This window comes from Triturus cristatus, chromosome 9 (genome assembly GCF_964204655.1).
Source record: "Triturus cristatus chromosome 9, aTriCri1.1, whole genome shotgun sequence".
NCBI lineage: Eukaryota > Metazoa > Chordata > Amphibia > Caudata > Salamandridae > Triturus > Triturus cristatus.
Genome location: NC_140592.1, coordinates 741,695,063 through 741,714,974, shown reverse-complemented (window position 1 = coordinate 741,714,974; position 19,912 = coordinate 741,695,063). Strand labels below are relative to the sequence as shown.

General features: G+C 46.2%; 1 protein-coding gene across 5 annotated transcripts in view; it reads right to left on the bottom strand.

Annotated features, from left to right (window-relative positions):
- LOC146798697 (nuclear RNA export factor 1-like) overlaps window positions 1–19,912 on the bottom strand; it is an 801,269-nt gene that overhangs the window by 236,175 nt on the left and 545,182 nt on the right. For all 5 annotated transcript variants that reach the window (XM_085626008.1, XM_085626009.1, XM_085626012.1 and 2 more), the window contains exons 16-18: window positions 8,010–8,125; window positions 7,536–7,578; window positions 7,374–7,446 (exon numbers count right to left, since the gene is read on the bottom strand). In XM_085626008.1, coding sequence (XP_085482134.1) covers window positions 7,374–7,446; window positions 7,536–7,578; window positions 8,010–8,125 — 232 coding nt within the window. The remainder of the gene's footprint in view (window positions 1–7,373; window positions 7,447–7,535; window positions 7,579–8,009; window positions 8,126–19,912) is intronic.

The window sequence follows — 19,912 nt, the reverse complement described above, 5'->3', positions numbered from 1 at the left end:
TTTTACGGGTCACGCCTGGGGATAATTCTACGTTAAGGAATCTGCGGCTAGTAGCCTCTATCAGATATCAAGTTTCAATTTCGATTTCATTGTAATGACGATAGCGCGCCATGCACGCGATTGTCATTTCAATAAAATACAAAAATAGGCCTGGGGAGGTTGAAGAAGCTTTTCCCCACCTCCCCAGGCAAAAAAAAAGGGAAATCCCTCTGCTGTCTGCAGCAGAGGGATTTCCTGAGCATGTGCTCATGGCGGAATGGTTCTGTCATGAGCACACTAGAACTTGTGCTTATGACAGAACCATTCCATCATGAGCATAGAAGGGGTTAATAGAAAGTACTCTAAAAAGAGACAAATGCTGTCTGCTTTGTAGATATGCAGCTATTGCAGCAAGATGTAAGCATATGCATGTGTACGCTAAATTGGAGCGCTGTAGATGTAATAAACAGCAAATGATGTTTGGTATTAAAGCGTCTAGCGGATTGATTTTATTGTTGTTACAATAAATGAGATGTCTTATCTCTCCACCGTTCTGAGTGAGAAGTTTGGGAGAAAGATGCCGTTTTTGGTGAGGAACTACTGATAGCTCCAACAGGCTCGTGAACCAGGGTTGGCGGGCCCATGTGGGAGCAACTAGGATTAGTGTCAAAGGACTGCTGTCTGAGCTTCCGAACCACTAACGGAATGAGAGGGAGAGGTGGAAAAGCGTAAGCAAATATCCCTGACCAGTTCATCCATAGTGCATTGCCTTTGGACACTGGGTGTGGATACCTGAATGCAAAGTTTGGGCATTTTGCGTTTAGGTGGGGGGGCAAATAGATCTATCTCTGGGAAGCCCCACATTTGAAAGAATGGGAGGAGAACTCGAGGGTGGAGTTCCCTTTCGTGGATCTGCTGTTGTTGAGGACTGAGAAGATCTGCAATCTGGTTGTTTACTCCTGGAAGTTGTTCTGCAAGGAGATATATATATCGTTTTTTTTGGGAGGTTTGGCCCATCTCCAGATGCTCTGGGCTAGTTGTGAGAGTTGGAGAGAGTGTGCCCCCCCCTCCCCGTTTTTGTATGTAGTACATCACTTTCATGTTGTCTGCGCGAATCAGGACAGCTTTGCCTACTAGATGAAATTGAAAGGCTTTCAATGCTAGAAAAATTTCTAGCAGTTCTAGATGGTTTATGTGGAGTTGTTTTTGTTGGATAGTCCACATGCCCGGAATGGTATGTTTTGAAGATGAGCTCCCCAACCAGTGAGAGATGCGTCTGCTGTTAGCACTATCTGTGGAACCGGGTCAACGAATGGCCGCTCCTTGGAAAGGTTTTGTATGTTCCACCCCTGCAGAAAGCGGTAAGTGCGGCCATCTACCAACACTAGATCTGATAACTGATCTTGAGCCTGGTTCCACTGATGTGCTAAGTATTCCTGTAGGGGACGCATTTGGAGTCTTGCATAAGGAACGATTAAAATGCAAGAGGCCTTCATTCCTAGCAATTGCATGACCACTAGAGCTGGTAATGAGTGTTGAGGCTGAAATTGCAATATTAGAGTTTGCATGTTGCAGATCCTGACTGGGTTGGGATACGCCAAAGCCTTCTGAGTGGCTATTGTAGCTCCCAGATACACTTGAGTGTTGGATGGTTGGAGATGAAACTTGGTGAGGTTTACAGTGAACCCGAGGTTGTGAAGCAGTTGGACTGTCTTTTGAGTGTGGTGTAGGCAGCTGTGTTGCGAGCTGGCTTCATTAGCCAGTTGTCTAGGTAAGGGAAGACGTGAATTTGCTGTCTTAGATGAGCCGCGACAACTGCCAGACACTTGGTGAAAATCCTGGGTGCTGTAGTTACTCCAAATGGGAGAACTTTGAATTGATAATATTGTTTTCCACCATGAACCTGAGGTATTTCCGGTGAGCAGGGTGAATAGGAATATGGAAATAGGCGTCCTTTAAGTCCAGAATGGACGCCTTGCTCAAGGAGTGGGAGCACCTGTTGGAGTGTGACCATGTGAAAGTGGTCTGACTGAATGTATAGATTTATCTCCCTGAGGTCTAGTACAGGCCTGAGAGAGCCGTCCTTTTAGGGAATTAAAAAATACAGTGAGTATACTGATATTGTAATGGGACTGGTTCTATAGCATGTTTTTCCAAGAGAGAGAGAGAATCTCTGGCTTTAGGAGGGTGAAATGTTCTGATGACATTGCATGGGCTGTTGGAAGAAAATTTGGGGGAGTGTCTGTAAGCTCCAGGCAGTAACCATATTGGATAATTTGTAGGAACCACTTGTTTAAGGTGATTGAATTCCAGACTGGGAGAGACGTCCCCTGAAAGGAGTGGTAATGATCGGGGGAAGCGGAAGGAAGTCACTGAAACAGCCTCTTGAAGAGGGGATTGGCTGTTGCTCATATAAGAGGAGGGATTTTCGGTGGACACAGTTTTTGAACCACCCCTGTAAAGGGAGCGGCGAAAGGAACCCGTATTGGTAGGTAATTGTAAAGCCGACCTACGTGTCTTTTTTCATCTTTTCCAGCGAGGTATCAACCGCTGGGCCAAAAAGATGCTCCTTATCAAATGGTACATTAAGGATGGAGGATTGCACCGCCGGCTCGAAGCCTGATATTCTCAGCCAAGCATGCCTGCGTAAGAGTATACTGGTGTTGACTGCACGAGCTGCTGTGTCTGCTGCGTCTAAGGCACACCTGACGGATGTGTTAATGATAAGTTTACCTTCCTGAATAAGGTCGTTAGCCTTAGATTTGTATTCATCAAGTAAATGTTGCAAGAGTTTTCCTAACTCATCGTAATGAGCCCGATCGTAACGAGCCAAAATAGCTTGAGTGTTTGTAATGCACTAGTGATTTGCTGCCTGTGAAGCCACCCTTTTGCCTGAGTCATCAATAAGCCTAGACTCCTTATCAGGAGGAGGAGCCTCACCTGTGGTTTGTGAGTTAGCTCTCTTGCGAGCGTTAGAGACTACAAGACAGTCTAAGGGCAGCTGGTCTCTAATGTAAACAGGGTCAATAGGAGCGGGTTTATATTTTGTGTCCACCCTTGGTGTAATTATCCTTGCCCTTACATCGTCTTTAAATACCTCATCTGTGTGTTTTAACATGCCTTTCAGCATTGGTAGGGTATGAGTAGCTCAGTGTTTCAAATAGGAAATCCTCTTCTAATGGCTCCCTATGGAGCTCCACCCGGTGATATTGAGCAGCCCTGTTAAGGAGCTCAACGCACCCAATATTGTCGTCAGGTGGAGAGGGTCTGGAGGGATATAAATCAGGGTAATTGTCTGCGTTAGGGTCTGTGTGATAATCCCCTCAAGAGTCAGTGTCCTGTGGTGCATCCTGATCCTCATCATCCTGTGGGTCAGGTGAAGGTGGTGGTAAATTAGATGGTGTAATGATGAAGTTGGGATCAATGGGAGGAGAAGGGGGTGGTATATAAGGAGGAGAAGAGTTAGTGCCCACACTTCTTCCTAAGAGGAATATGGTAGTCCTCTGATAGATCAATCTTCAGTTTTTTTAGAAGAGTATCATGAATATGTCCTGTTTCAGGGTTGATCACCAATGTTTTCTGCCTCGGATCCGAAGGCGGATCATTGGACCGAGGCTCGTTAGAGTGAGTATCTTTTTCTTTATGTGCCGGTTTCGGCATCGAAGGTTTCGGCACCGAGCCTTTGGGCGTGGAAGAATTTGGTTCCAAGCCTTTGTGCGTGGAAGGTTTCGGTGCCGAGGCTTTCGGTGCCGAAGGTGAAATCTTCGGCATCGGTGGTTTTGTGACCAACTCATGCTTGTGTTTCGGCGCTGAAGGTGTTGGTTCGGCACCAGAGTGGGGCTGGCTCGAGCCCAAAGGCTTTTGTTTGTGCTTCGAAGCCGGGCCAGAGGACGAGGATTCAGAAACTTTATGTCGGTGTCGACCTTGGCCTGAGGGCAGAGGACGGACTGGAGCCTTTGTTTTATGCTGAAGGGGGACAGGGGTATCTCTATGCACAGTGCGCTGACCCGGAGTAATCTGCTCCTCTTCTTCCATGTCAGAGTCAGCGTCGGACACAGAGATCTGTTCTTCTTTCTCGGCTCCTTGAGCTTGATGTTCAGTATCGGAAACTTCTCCAAAGATGTCCAGTGCGGAGCCGCTATAGTGTTGTATCTCGTGTCGTCGAGCCAGACGGTCACAAAGTGTCTTTTTCGATCAAAACGATCAACACGCGTCGCAGTCGGTCTTGTTGTGTTCCGGGGACAAGCAGAGGTTGCACACTTCGTGCAAGTCGGTGCGTGGAAATTTAGCATGACACCCGGGACATAACTTGAAGGGATTCCGTTCCATGGACTGCTAGTGCGGTCGGCACGGGTAGGCCCGACGGCCTGCCACAAGTTTCTCAATCGAAGGTTTTCCGAGGTGAGACGATGCGCGTCAAATGGGAAACCGCGATCAATAACAATACCGTCGAGGGTAGTCGATTGAGCGTCGAAGGGATCCGAAAACGGTACCAAACCGGAGCGCAGCAATACACATCTGAACCCAATGGTGGAAAAAAAACAATCTAAGGATGGAGTCGATGCCCATGCGCACTATCACCGAAAAGAGGAGTCACCTATCTCATGACTGAAAAAGACTTCTTCGAACAAAAACAAAGTGCAAACATCTGGACCCAACACTAGATGGCGATCTATGCATAAGCATATGATCTACAGCTCATATGCCTCGAACATGATGTTACTTTGCAATTCTGGCTTGAACCCTGAGATTCTAAGCCATGCGTTCCTCCTTTCTGTGATATCAATCATCATTTGTCTGCTTGAAGTTTCAGCAGCATCTAGGGCTGATTTTAAACATGTATTTGCAATGTTTTTACCCTCTTCCACCAGGTGGCTGGCTCTTTTTTGGAATTAGTCAGGTAGATTTCTTAACAATTCTCCTACCTCCTTCCAATGTTGATAAGCATGTCTGTTTAATAATGCATTTGAATTGGCTATGCGCCATTGATTCGCTTCACTTCTTTCCAACTTCCTTCCTACAAGGTCCATCTTCTTGCATCTTGATCTGGAGGTGGTCCAACTGTACTTGGTACATTTGCTCTTTTCCTTGCTGTTGAAGTAATAATAGAGTCAGCTGGTACCGATTCCCTGTTGTATATAGGATCCTTAGAGGAGTGCTTAAACTTTTTTTCTGCTCTTGGTGTGATAGCCTTGCATGTAGCAGGCTCTTTAAATTCCTCTTTCCCCTGGTCTAGTACACTTGGCATCATTAGGAGGAATTGATTTCTGGGTTGTGTAGGCATCAGTGTCTATAATAAAAAACATGACTGTGGTTTTTCTTCCTCCAGTTGAACCTCATAAGTTTCAGCAGCTTTTTTAATCACCTGATTATACATGCCAATGTCATCTGGGGGTGATGGCCTCGAAGGATATGTTTCCACAGCCTCCTCAGGTTATTTGGCGTCAAGATCTTGCCATTGGAGGTCTTAATTCTCCGATATCGCCGATTCGGCATATGTCTGTTCGTCTTCCTCGACGGCTTCTCCGAAGAAGAATGATTCTTCCTCTTCTTTGATCGGCTCAGGGGTTGTCTGCGGAATTAGTTCTTCAACCTTTTCGCCTTCCGTGTTTTTTGCTTTCGGCGGTATCTTGATTTGCTTCAAGCTTTCGTTGAAATCTTTTTTACGTTGCAAGATATTAGCCATTTCGGCTTTGAGCCTTTTCCTATATCTCGGCCGCGTGTGTTTCGGCGTTGTGATTTTCAGCTTTCCGTTTTTCACCTGTTGACACCGAATCGGTCGTCGACGCTTGTTTGGGCCTCTCTTTTTTCGGCGCCGAGGAGTCCTTTTCCAGACATTTTTTTGACGTCTTTGTCTTTTCGAGGATCTTTGCCATTCCGGTTTCCTTATCCAAGGATCCTACGGTGTGTTTTGTTTGGATGCAGCTCCGGTCGCCGAATACTTCGACGCCGAGGCTCCCTTTCGTGGTCTCTGATTTTCGAGACTCTTCTAGTTTTTTCGAGGTCGACGAGTGTCTTACCTCCTTTGAAGACTTCTTCTCGAACCCCACGACTAAAACATCTCTGTCCTCGTCGCCCTCTAGCCATTCGGCGACGTTATCTTCCTCCTCACTAGAGAGGCCCAGGTCTCGCAGCGAAGGCGGTGGTCCTTGGCCTTGCATGTTGTAGTTGGCTTGTCGCTGCCTTTCTCTCACCCTCAACGTCTTTGGAGTGAAGACGGAGCAGGCGTTAGTCGTCGCTCCGATGATCCACCGGCAGGCACAGGTTGTAGACTGGGTGCTGATTCTTTTGTGAGTACTTGTGGTGAGTTCTTGCAAAAACAGTGTCTTGTCCATTACCGCACACAGGGAGCCCCCTGCATGCGCATTCTCCGATCGTCGTCGAAGATCTTGCTTTTCGACCATTTCGTCGAACTCGGGTCTTCTTTGCTTGAAAGTCGAAAAAACGTCCTACCGGTGTTTCTCTTGTTTTTCCATTATTTTCGGCGATTGTTCTCTCCAAATTTGGGAGCTCCTTCCGTATCGATCCAGACCCAACGGTGGAAAAAAAGAATCTGAAGATGGAGACCAAAGGTGGGAGCTTCCGGAGGAAGCACATCGACGTCACAGAAGGACACCAAATGGTGGTAATTCGACGCCCACCAACAATAAAAATTAAATTAAAAAAAGAGAAGAAATACTACAATTCCGGACCCAACCACTAGATGGCGGAATAATGCGCAGCATGTGAATCTAGAAAAGATTCACGCTGCAAAACACTGACAACTGGACTCCGTGTTCTATTACATCATGGTTGGGGTCATATATTTTTCAAGTAAGAGTTCTCTGGCCCCCAAATCAACTGCTGTGTAAGACTGAATTAGTGTGTGGGGGTAGTGAGGGATACAGTTAAGCGTGCACACAAGTGTTTTGTCTGCTTGCTGTGCTAGTGCACCTAGGTCTATATCTACAAGTAATAATATCCAAAAGTAACTGACAGTACAAGTAGTCTGCAGGTTTCAGTTCCATAACCCTGTTGACATTTACAAACAAGCATTGGCATAGCCAATAGGTCTCGCCTTTGGGACCTTATAAGTGTTTAGCAATGCATAACTAAATACTTATAAGGTCCCAAAAGCGAGACCTAATGGCTATGTCAAGTGGCCGTGCGGCCGCGAAAGTGATCGCAATCGCGATCAAACATCAAAGCGGCCGTGCAGCCGCAAAAGTGAAAGTAATCGCGGTCGAGCGCGGCGCGCGCGCCCGCGCACATGCACTGTAGCTCTAGGCTGGCCTGGTAGCACTTTTTGGAGCCCTCTCAATAAGTCTCGCCAGACCAGCGCATGCGCTGGGTCAGGCGAGACCTAAAAACAAGTGTCTGACTACTGCCTTTACAGAGTATAGCTGTAACCTTACCCAGTGTTTGGAGCAGGTACTGCGATAAACACCCGGTTAAAAGCCCTCTTGAAGTATCGAAATTTCCCTTCAACTATACAAACAAAACACAAAAAACATAAAATTAAGAAGAGAAACAACAGAGTTTGGTTCACACAATTGCAGAGGAATTGAAATGCTTACCCTCCTGGAAGATGCCATGAACAGCGAAGCACAAGAGAGTGTTCTGAGGAAAAAAAAGCACAATAATGGATACACTAGAAACAGAAGAGAGGTGAAAAACATGGAAACAGAGGAGGAGAATTAGGAAGAAAGCATAATAAGAACAATGGAAACAGAACAGGGGATGACAAGGATAACAGCGGGAGGGGGCAAAGTAGAAGAAAAGCTCACGGAGCGCAGATGACACATGGAGAGAGAGAGAAGAGCTAACAGAGGAGATGACACATTAGACCTATAGAGAGGAAAGGAAAAAGGTAGAAGGAAACAAAGCAAAGGGGCATGAACGGCGCTGGAGACCAAAGGTGCTAGATAATGGACGGATTAAGGGGCGAAGTCAAGGAAAAGCAAGAAGTGAGGGCATGTGATGATTGAAGCTCACCCCTGAAAAAACACACAAAGGTTGTGGTTAACAGAGGGGTTTTCCAAGAGACTCACTGTCTGAGCGGTGATGTCAATCACAAAGGAATTGATGTCATGGAGAGTCCTCGGCAGCGCATTCAGGAGGGCCACAACATTGAGCCTAGTATGCTTCAGTAGTTTGAATCTCATAACTGCAAGAGATGAGACGGTAAATACTCAATGGACACTGGTATGTTTCAAAGTAAGTATCACTTGATTAAATTATTGCCTGACTTCAGAGGAAGATTCCTGGAACACACTGAGTAGCAACTGCTTTAGGAAGCCTTGGTAGATCATGAGTGACTGAACTTCAAGCCATCTATTTGGATATCAGAAGCTACTGAACACATGTCCCAATGGGTAATCTATGATTCTCATTTAGAGCATGAGAAAGGTAGTAAAGAAAGAATATAACCAGAAAAGGGGGAGGAGAGATGTGACCAGTACATCAAAGAAAGATATCGGCAAAGACACTACAGAAACACACCGACTCAAAATGAACACGTTACTTACCTTCAATAAGGATATACCTATAAGACACATTGTAGGAAGATGGCTCTATATATACACTATAACATAGTGAGTTATAGTGTGCACAGTCCAGTGGAACCCCAGAGGTAGGCAGAGGTAAAGTTAGATAGCACTTCACTCTCTATTTGTGGTAGTGTGGTCAAGCAGTAAGGCAGTATCAGAGGACAGTGTTAAGCATTTGTTGTACACACTCAGTCAGCAAATGAATTCACACACTCAAAGACTGAACTTCAGACCAATTGTTTTTAAGGTTGGTCTGATTGTCTACGCCTGGAAGGTGTTCCGCCAGGAGATATATGTTTTGAGGAATGTCCCATCTCCATATGCTTTGAGCTAGACGTGAGAGCTGTAGGGAGTGTGTACCTCCCTGCTTTTGCATATAGTACATTGCTATCATGTTGTCTGTACAGACTAGTACAGCTTTGTGGACTAGATAGACTTGAAAGGCTTTTAACGCTAGAATAATTGCTAGAATGGTATGATTTTGCAGATGAGCTCCCCAGCCAGAGAGCGATGCGTCTGCTGTTAGCACTATTTGTGGAACGGGCTCGAGGAATGGCCGTCCTTTGGAAAGGTTTTGTGTGTTCCACCACTGCAAAGAGCGATGGGTGCGGCTGTCTACCAACACCAGATCTGTCAGCTGTCCTTGAGCTTGGTTCCACTGACGTGCTAAGCATTCCTGTAGAGGACGCATCTGGAGTCTTGCATAAGGGACTATTAGAATGCAAGATGCCATCATTCTGATTAGCTGCATTAACACTCGAGCTGATGATGAGTGTAGAGGTTGAAATTGTGATATTAGAGACTGTATGTTGTTTATCCTGACCGGGTTGGGGTATGCAAGAGCTTTGCAAGTGTCTATATTAGCTCCTAGATAAACTTGTGTGTTGGACGGTTGGAGGTGGGATTTGGTGAGGTTTACCGTGAATCCCAAGCGGTGAAGCAACTGAATTGTTTGGTGGGTGTGTTGAACACAGCTTTGTTGTGATTTGGCTTTTATGAGCCAATCGTCCAGATAAGGAAACACGTGAATGTGTTGTCATAAGTGAGTTGCAACTACTCGGCACTTGGTGAAAACTCTGGGTGCTGTGGTTACCCAGAATGGGAGGACTTTGAGCTGGTAGTGTTAACCGTCCACCACGAACCTGAGATATTTCCTGTGAGCGGAGTGAATGGGAATGTGGAAGTAGGCGTCTTTTAAATCCAATGTGGAAAGAAAGTTGCCTTGCTGAATTAGCGGAAGCACCTGTTGGAGGGTGACCATGTGAAAATGATCGGATTGAATGTAGAGATTTAGCTGTCTGAGATCCAATATTGGTCTGAGAGAGCCGTCCTTTTTTGGAATTAGAAAATAGAGTGAGTAAAACCCCTGTGCCCTGATGAGTCAGGGGGACTGGTTCTATTGCATGTTTCTGTAACAGGGAGAGAACGTCTTGCTTTAGGAGAGTGAGATGTTCTGAGGACATCGCACGGTGTTTGGGAAGAATGTTTGGGGGAGTGGAGGTAAGTTCCAGGCAATAACCATATTGGATAATTTGTCTTACCCACTTGTCTGTTGTGATGGAATTCCAGACAGGTAGGAACTGTGAGAGACGTCCCCCGACAGGAGTGGAATGAACGGGGGTAGTGGAGGGAAGTCACTGTTTGGCGGCAGGGGAAGTGCGTGTGGAGTTACCTCTGCCTCTTCCTCTATTGTTATTTCCTCTGTATCTCGCCCCGAAAATATCCTCTGGATGAGGAAGATTGATTGGGACTTTTATAAGAGGATGCAGTGTGTTCAGATGCAGTTGTCTTTGAGCCACCCCTATAAAAGGAGCGACGAAAGAAGCCCCTACTAGAAGGTAGTTGTAAGGCCCCCATGGACTTAACAGTCTCTGTGTCTTTTTTCATCTTTTCTAATGATGAATCGACTGTGGGACCAAAGAGATGTTCCTTTAAGTAGTGCTGATTGTACTTCCTACTTGAATCCTGAGATTCGAAGCCAAGCGTGTTGGCGTAGCAAAACGCTGGTGTTAATGGCACGCGAGGCTGTATCAGCCTATCGAGGGCGCATTTGATTGAAGTGTTTGTGATAAGCTTACCCTCTTGAATGAGGTTGTGAGCTTTAGCCTTGTATTGGTCTGGTAAATGGTGCATTCGTTTTTCTAGCTCGTCATAGTGAGCTCAATCATATCGTGCCAGAGGAGCTTGTGCATTGGCAATACGCCAATGATTTGCAGCTTGTGATACAATTCTCTTGCCTGACCCGCCTATAAGTTTTGACTCCTTGTCAGGAGGAGGGGCGTCACCTGTAGTTTGAGAATTTGCTCTCTTTCGTGCATTTGAAACGACAAGAGAATCTAATAGTACCTGGCCCCTGATGTAAATTGGGTCTGTAGGAGCGGCTTTATACTTTTTCTCTACCCTTGGCGTAAGTATTCTAGCTCTAGCAGGGTCCTTGAATACCTCGCTGGCGTGTTTTATCATACCTTTGTGCATGGGCAAAGTATTAGTGTTTTTTTGGGAGGGAGTGAAAGTTTCCACCAAGAAATCCTCCTCTAAGGGATAGGTATGTAGTTCCACCCCATGGAACTGAGCAGCTCTATTGATAAGCTGTGCGAAACCAAAATTGTCATTGGGTGGTGATGGTCTGGAGGGATATAGATCTGTGGAATGGTGTCCTCAGTATCATCTCCATCTCCATCCCCATCCCCGTCCCCATCCCCATCATTATCATCCTGTGGCTCAAGTGAGAAATGTGGTGGTGGTGAGTTTGCTGGTGAAATTAGTAAATTTGGATTAACAGGTGGAGGCGAGGGAGGTATGTAAGGGGGCAAGGGGTTAGTACCCATGTCCTTTTTCTTATGAGGTATATGGTAGTCTTCTAAGAGGTCTAGCTTCAGTTTTTTAGAAAGTTTTGCTCGAAGTTTCCCAGTTTCAGGGTCAATATGTAACTGTTTTTGTTTTGGATCCAAAGAATCTGATGGAGGAAGTTTATTGGACGGAGTGTCTTTGTCCCTTTGTTTATATTCAGAGGGTTTAAGAGGACTTCCAAGCTTTATGGGCTCTTCGCCCTTCGGTGCAGGATGTTTGGGCTCCGAAGGTTTGGTTTTCCCTGGTTTCGGATCCGAAGATTTCTCTTTATGTGTTTTCGGCTCCAAAGCTTTTGGTTTAGTCGGTGTCGATTCCGGAGCCTTGGTTTAGCTGGTGTTGGCGCCCAAGCCTTGGGTTTATGCTGTATCGGATCCGACTCTTTCGGTGCCGAAGATGTCTTCGGTGCTGGCAGCGCAGCGTCAGGCTTGGTCTTTGGTTTTGGTGCCGAAGATGTGGGTTTGGTACCTGAGTGGGGTTGGCTCGATCCAGAGCCGGAGGACTTGTCCTTATGTTTCATAGCCGGGACCGAGCGTCTGAAATGGTATCACGGTTTTGAACTGAGCCCGAGGGTAATGGTGTAACCGGAGTCTTTGGTGTTTTTGTGGGCAGTTGAGGCTCATTACTCACAGTTCTTTGAGCCGGAGTGACGTGCGAGTCTTCTTCCATGTTGGAGTCGTCGGCTTCAGACACGGAGATGTGTTCTTCTTCAGCGCCGGGTTGGAATGCCGACTCTTTTCTGAAGATGTCTGGCACCGGACTAGTGTCGCTTCTCATCTCGTGACGTCGAGCCCGACGGTCACAAATGGCTTTCTTCGATCGGAATGATCGACAGGCCTCGCAGTTGGTTTCTTCGTGCTCTGGGGAGAGGCAGCGGTTACAGACCTTGTGCAGGTCCGTGTGTGGGAACTTAGCACCACACCCGGGTATTTCTTAAATGGAGTCCATTCCATGGACTGCTGACGCTGTCAACGCGGGTAGGCCTCACGCCCCGTGTCGAAGCGTCGATCGAAGTAGTTGGATTTTACGATGCGCGTCGAAAGGGAAACCACAATCGAAAACAATACCGTTGAGTGGTAAGGATTGCGCGTTGAAAAGGTTCGAAGACGATCCCGGAGCGGTGCAATGCACATCCGAACCGGATGGTGGGAAAAAACAATCTGGGGATGGAGTCGATGCCCATGCGCACTATCACCGTAAGGATGAGTCACCTACCTCGTGACTAGGAAGACTTCTTCGAAGAAAAACAAAGTGCAAACCTTCGAGCCCAACATCAGATGGCGATCTATGCTAACGCATATGATCTACAGCTCATATGCCTCGAAAAGTTGTTTCAGTTATTTTATTTTCTAGAACCAAGCAAGCCTGGCACAGGAAAGTGATAAGTACTTTGCAGTAAATATACAGTTGTAATACAGTTTTGATTTGCAATAGTATATGCCTGTTTTGACTTACAGTATGGTTTCAGAGATATGCAATACTTTGTAAATAAGGTACATTGACTTGAATGGGCTTTTCAGTAAAATTGCAGGTAAGTTACTTTTGAGATTACTTTTCTTACTCAGAATAGTATACCTGGACACTATTCTGGGACATTTCCTGCAAACAGGTAAGTAAAATCGTTTTTGTTAGTGCAATTTTAAAGAATTCCTTTAGGTTTTTAAACTTCACACTTAGAAACTTTTCCATGAAAAACAGTCAATGTTATCCTATGGAGGAAAGGAAAACGCTACTTACCCAGTATGCATCTGTTCTTGGCACACAGAGCTGTGGAGTCAAATGCTTATGCATAGATCGCCATCTAGTGTTGGGTCTGAATGTTTTTTTTTTTTTAAAACAAACTTTATTGTGATTTTCATATGCAGGTATTACAAATTACACCTCACAGTGCACAGGGGGTCCGAATGTTTGCACGTTGTTTTTGCTTGAAGAAGTCTTTCCAGTCACGAGGTAGGTGACTCCTCCTTCCGGTTATAGCGCGCATAGGCATCGACTCCATCCTTAGATGCGTCTGCTGTTTGTACTATCTGTGGAACGGGTCACTGAAGGGCCCCCCCCCTTTAACAGGGTTTGTGCAGAGAGCGATGGGTGCGGCCGTCTACCAGCACTAGATCTGATAACTGACCTTGAGCCTGGTTCCACTGACGTGCTAAGCATTTTTGCAGGGGGAGCATCTGAAGTCGTGCGTAGGGAACTATGAAAATGCAAGATGCCATAATTCCCAGTAATTGCATGAACACTCTACCTGGTAAGGAGTGTTGGGGCTGGAACTGGGAAATTATGTTCTAAAATGTTCTGATTCTGGATGGAGTTGGGTATGCTACAGCTTTCTGTGTGTCTATCACAGCTCCTAGATAGTCTTGAGACATGGTTGGTTGGAGATGGGATTTGGCCTGATTTATTGTGAACCCCAGTTGAAGAAGGAGTTCCACAGTTTTCTCTGTGTGTCGCAGGCAGCTGTTGTGTGAACTGGCCTTTATGAGCCAGTCGTCTAAGTATGGGAAGACGTGAACCTGTTGTCTTCGCAGGTGGGCTGCGACTACTGCCAAGCATTTTGTGAAAACCCTGGGAGCGGTTGTCACTCAGAAGGGTAGGACCTTGAATTGATATGGTTGGCCTGTCACCACAAAACGGAGGTATTTGCAGTGTGCAGGGTGTATTGGTATATGGAAAAGGGTGTCCTTTATATCCAGAGTGGATAGAAAGTCGCCTTGCTGAAGGAGGGGAAGCACTTGCTGGAGGGTCACCATGTGGAAATGGTCCAGCTGAATGTAGAGATTTAGTTCTCTGAGGTCTAATATGGGCCTGAGAGAGCAGTTATTTTGGGGAATTAGGAAGTAGAGGGAGTACACTTCTGTTCTTTGATATTGTAAGGGGACTGGTTCTATTGCGCTCTTTTGCAATAACGAAAGAACTTCTTGCTTTAGAAGAGTGAGATGTTCTTGTGACATGAGGTGTGACCTTGGAGGAATATTGGGTGGAGTGCTTGTAAGTTCCATGCAATAACCAGATTGGATAATTTGGAGAACCCATATGTCAGATGTAATCGTATTCCAAATGGGTAGAAATTGTGAGAGACGTTCCCCGACAGGAGTGCAATGATCGGGGTATGGGAAATAAGTCAGTTTGGTGTTTGCGGGGCAGGTACGTGATTACCTCTGCCTCTTAGACTGCCATTATTTCCTCTATATCCTCCTCGAAAATAACCTCTTGAAGAGGGTGACTGATTGTTGCCATTGTAAGAGGAGGAAGGATTGTCTGTAGAAATGTTTTTGGAGCCGTCCCTATAGAATGAGCGACGAAAGGAACCTCTGTTGGAAGGTGATTGTAAGGCCCCCATGGAGTTAGCAACCTCTGTGTCTTTTTTCATCTTTTCTAAAGATACATCAGCAGCTGGGCCAAAGAGATGTTGCGTATCAAAGGATTGATTAAGGATAGAGGCTTGTATTTCAGGTTTAAACCCTGAAATCCTTAACCAAGCATGTCTACGAAGCAATACACTGGTGTTCACTGCCCGAGCTGCGGTGTCTGCCTGATCTAAGGCACATCTGATAGAGGTATTGGTTTTCAATTTACCCTCTTGAATAAGGTCACTGGCTTTAGCTTTATTCTCATCAGGAAGGAATTCAATGAGCTTTTCGAGTTCATCATAACGAGCTCTATCATATCTTACCAATAATGCCTGGGCATTGACAATGCGCCAATTATTAGCCGCTTGTGAGGCTATCCTTTTTCCTGAAGCATCCAATAATTTGGACTCCTTATCAGGAGGCAGGGCTTGCCCTGTCGTTTGTGAGTTAGCCCTTTTATGAGCATTGGAAACGACCAATGAGTCTAAAGTTAACTGGCCTTTGATATAGACTAGGTCATTAGATGCAGCACTGTATTTCTTCGCTACCCTGGGAGTGATGATCCTAGCTCTGACAGGGTCTTTAAAGATATGCTCAGTATGTTTAAGCATGGCCTTTAACATTGGTAAAGTTTGAGTAGCCCTTTGGGATGAACTAAGGGTCTCTAATTAAAAAATCCTCCTCTAAACTCTCCTTATGAAGCTCTACACCATCGTATTCTGCAGCCCTATTAAGGAGCTCAATGTACCCAATGTTATCATCTGGAGGGAAAGTTCTAAATGGATTTAAGTCAGGGTCATTATCTGGTTGCGGGACATTATAATGATCCCATGGATCAGGATCCTGTGGTACATCTTGTGGTGCATATGCATCTAAATCATTATCATCATCCCCTGTATCCTGTGGGTCGGGCGATGGTGGTATAGGGGAATGTGTAGGTGAAATAAGTGCGTCTTCTGAAATGTAAGGAAAAGAGTCAATAGCCACATTTTTCTTTTTTAAATGAATGTGGTAGTCCTCTGATAAGCCCATTTTACTCTTTTCAGGAAGTTTGGCATGAATATGTCCAGTTTCTGAATGGACTGCGACTTCCTTCTGTTTCGGATTTGGTGGATTTTCAGTCCGAGAGTCTTTAGTTGCTGTACTTTCTTTACATGCCGGTTTTGGCGTTAAAAGTTTCGGCTCCAAAGTTTTCGGCGCCGAAGATTTAGCTTTACGCAAAGGTGGCACAGAGACCAAGAGGTGTTTCGCTTTCGATGCTGAAGGTTTCGGGTCAGCACCGGCATGGGGACAGGTCAAGCCCGAGCCGGAAGGCTGTTGTTTCTGTTTTCTCGGTGCCGCCCTTGGCCCCAAGGCAGAGGAGGGACCGGAGCCTTTTTCTTATAAAGGAGATGGTGTGGGAACGAAGGCTCTTTACTCACGGTCCGTTGTGCCGGGGTGAGGTCTTCGGCATCGGAGTCAGCGTCGGATATGGAGAAGTGTTCCTCCTCCATCTCGGCTTCCTGCGCTTGAAATTCTTCATGTTCGGACTCTTCTCCGAGGAGGTCCGGCGCAGGGCCGCTTTGCTGGTAGATTTCGTGACGTCGAGCCCGACGATCACGGAGTGTTTTCTTCGACCAAAACGACTGGCACGCGTCACAGTCTTTCTTGTCGTGTTCCGGGGATAGGCAAAGGTTGCACACTCCGTGCAAGTCGGTGCGGGAACTTAGCGCGACTCCCTGGACATAACCTGAACGGAGTCCGTTCCATCAGCTGCGACCGATCCTGGCGCCGGTATGCCCAACGGCCTTCCACGAATGTTCCGATCGAAGGTTTTTGAGAGTAAATGATACGCGAAGAAAGGGAAATGCGATTGATTAACAATACCGTCGAGGGTAGTGGATTGCGTGGCGAAGGGGGTCTGAAGGAATGGTGCCGACCCGGAGCGTAACAATTCACATCCGAACCAAATGGCGGAAAAAAGAATCTAACAATGGAGTCGACGCCCATGCGCAGTATCACCTGAGAAAGGAGTCACCTACCTCGTGACTGGAAGGACTTCTTCGAAGAAAAACAAAGTACAAACATCCGGACCCAATACTAGATGGCAATCTATGCAAAAGCATATGATCTACATCTCATATACCTCGAACTTGTAGTTCACATTTGTGCAATGGCTCAAAAGGTGGACCCATGAATCTTGTAAGAACTGTGTTGAGATTCCACACTGGAGCAGGTGGAAGTCTCGGGGAAATGAACTGCTTAAGTCCTTCCATAAATGTTTTAATAGCAGGCACTCTAAAAAGAGACAAAAGCTGTCTGATTTGTAGATATGCAGCTATTATTGGAACGCTGTAGATGTAATAGATAGCAAATTATGTTTTGGATTGAAGCATCTAACGGATTAATTTGATTGTTGTCACAGTAAATGACAAACCGCTTCCACTTTGCTGCATAGCATGCTCTTGTGGTAGGGCGCCTAGCCTCTTTGGTAATATTCATGCAGTCTGATGGAAGATTAAGATAGCCAAACTCTAGGATTTCAAGTGCCAGATCGCAAGGTTGAGATGACTGGGATCTGGATGTCTTATCTCTCCATGGTTCTGAGTGATAAGATTGGGAATTAGGTGTAGTTTTTGGTGAGTAACTACTGATAGCTCCCACAGGGTTGTGAACCAGGGTTTATGGGCCCATGTGGGAGCAACTAGGATTAGTGTCAGGGACTGCTGTCTGAGCTTCCGAACCACTAATGGAATGAGCGGGAGAGGCGGAAATGCGTAAGCAAATATCTCTGACCAATTGACCCATAGTGCATTGCCTTTGGATAATGGGTGTGGATACCTGGATGCGAAACTTGGGCATTTTGCGTTTAGGTGGGTGGCGAACAGATCTATCTCTGGGAAGCCCACATTTGGAAGAATGGGAGGAGAACCTGAGGGTGGAGATCCCATTCGTGGATTTGCCGACTGAGCAGATCTGCAAAAGGTGTTCTACAAGGAGATATATTTTTTGAGGAATGGCCCATTTACAAATGCTCTGGGCTAGCTGTGAGAGCTGGAGAGAGCGCCCCCCCCGTTTCTGTATGTAGTATATTGCTGTCATGTTGTCTGTGCGAGTCAGGACAGCTTTGCCTCCTAGATGAAGTTGAAAGGCTTTCAATGCTAGAAACATTGCTAGCAGTTCTAGATGATTTATGTGGAGGAGTTTTGTTGCAGAGTCCACATGCCCTGAATGGTATGTTTTTGAAGGTGAGCTCCCCAACCAGTGAGCGATGCGTCTGCTGTTAGCACTATCTTTGGAAAGGGGGCGACGAATGGCCGCCCCTTGGAAAGGTTTTGTATGTTCCACCACTGCAGAAAGCAATAGGTGCGGCCATCCACCAACACTAGATCTGATAACTGACCTGGAGTCTGGTTCCACTGACGTGCTAAGCATTCCTGTCGGGGACGCATTTGGAGTCTTGCGTAAGGAACGATTAAAATGCAAGATGCCATCATTCCCAGCATTTGCATGAACACTCGAGCTGGTAATGAGTGTTGAGACTGAAATGGCGATATTAGAGTCTGCATGTTGCGGATCCTTACTGGGTTTGGATACACTAGAGCTTTGTGAGTGTCTATTGTGGCTCCTAGATACAGATTTGTGGGATGGTTGGAGATGAGACTTGGTGAGGTTTACAGTGAACCCAAGGTCCTGAAGCAGTTGGACTGTTTTCTGAGTGTGGCGTAGGCAGCGTTGTTGCGAGATGGCTTTTACTAGCCAGTTGTCTAGGTAGGAGAAGACGTGAATGTGCTGTCTTCTTACATGAGCCGCGACTACCGCCAGACACTTGGTGAAGACCCTGGGTGTGCTGTAGTTACTCCGAATGTGAGGACTTAGAATTGATAATGTTGTCCGTCCACCACAAACCTTAGGTATTTCCGGTGAGCCGGGTGAATGGGAATATGGAAAAAGGCGTCCTTTAAGTCCAGAGTGGACAGAAAGTCGCCTTGCTGAAGGAGTGGGAGCACCTGTTGGAGTGTGACCATGAGAAAGTGGTCGGACTGAATGTACAGATTTAGTTCTGAGGTCTATTATAGGCCAGAGAGAGCCGTGCTTTTTGGGAATGAAAAAATACCGGGAGTACACTCCGTTCCCCTGGTATTGTAATGAGACTGGCTTTATAGCATGTTTTTCCAAGAGAGAGAGAAACTCCTGTTTTAGGAGGGTGAGATGCTCTGGTGACATTGCATGTGATCTTGGAAGAATATTTGGGGGAGTGTCTGTAAGCTCCAGGCAGTAACCATATTGGATAATTTGTAGTACCCACTTGTCTGAGGTGATCGAATTCCAGACAGGTAGAAATTGGGAGAGTCGTCCCCCGACAGGGGTGGAGTGATCGGGGGATAGCGGAAGGAAATCACTGTTTCTTTGCGGTTGGTTGTTGCCCCTGTAAGAGGAGGAGGGCTTTTCGGTGGACACAGTTTTTGAATCACCCCTATAAAAGGAGCGGCGAAAGGAACCCCTATTGGTAGGTAACTGCAAATCCCCCATGGACTTTGCAACCTCAGTGTCCTTTTTCATCTTTTCCAGCGAGGTATCAACAGCTGGGCCAAAGAGATGTTCCTTGTCGAATGGCTGGTTAAGGTTGGAGGTTTGTTCCTCTGGCTTGAAGCCTGATATTCTCACCCAAGCATGCCTGCGTAAGAATACACTGGTGTTGACTACACAAGCTGCTGTGTCTGCTGCGTCTAGGGAACACCTAATGGATGTATTGGAGATAAGTTTATCTTCCTGAATAGCTTTAGATTTGTATTCATCAAGTAAATGTTGTATGAGTGTCTCTAACTCATCGTAATGAGCCCTATCCTAACGAGCCAAGAGAGCTTGCGCGCTGGCAATGCGCCAGTAATTTGCTGCCTGTGAAGCCACTCTTTTGCAGGAGGCATCAATAAGTTTAGCCTCCTTGTCAGGAGGAGGAGCCTCACCAGTGGTTTGTGAATTAGCGCTCTGGCGGGCATTGGAGACCACAAGAGAGACTAATGACAGTTGACCTTTAATGTAAACTGGGTCGGTGGGAGCAGGTTTATATTTTGTATCCACCCTAGGTGTGATTATCCTTGCCCTTACAGGGTATTTAAATCCCTCATCTGTGTGTTTTAACATGCCTTTGAGCATTGGTAAGGTATGCGTAGCTCTTTGGGAAGAAGTAAGCGTTTCAAAGAGGAAATCCTCTTGTAAAGGCTCCTT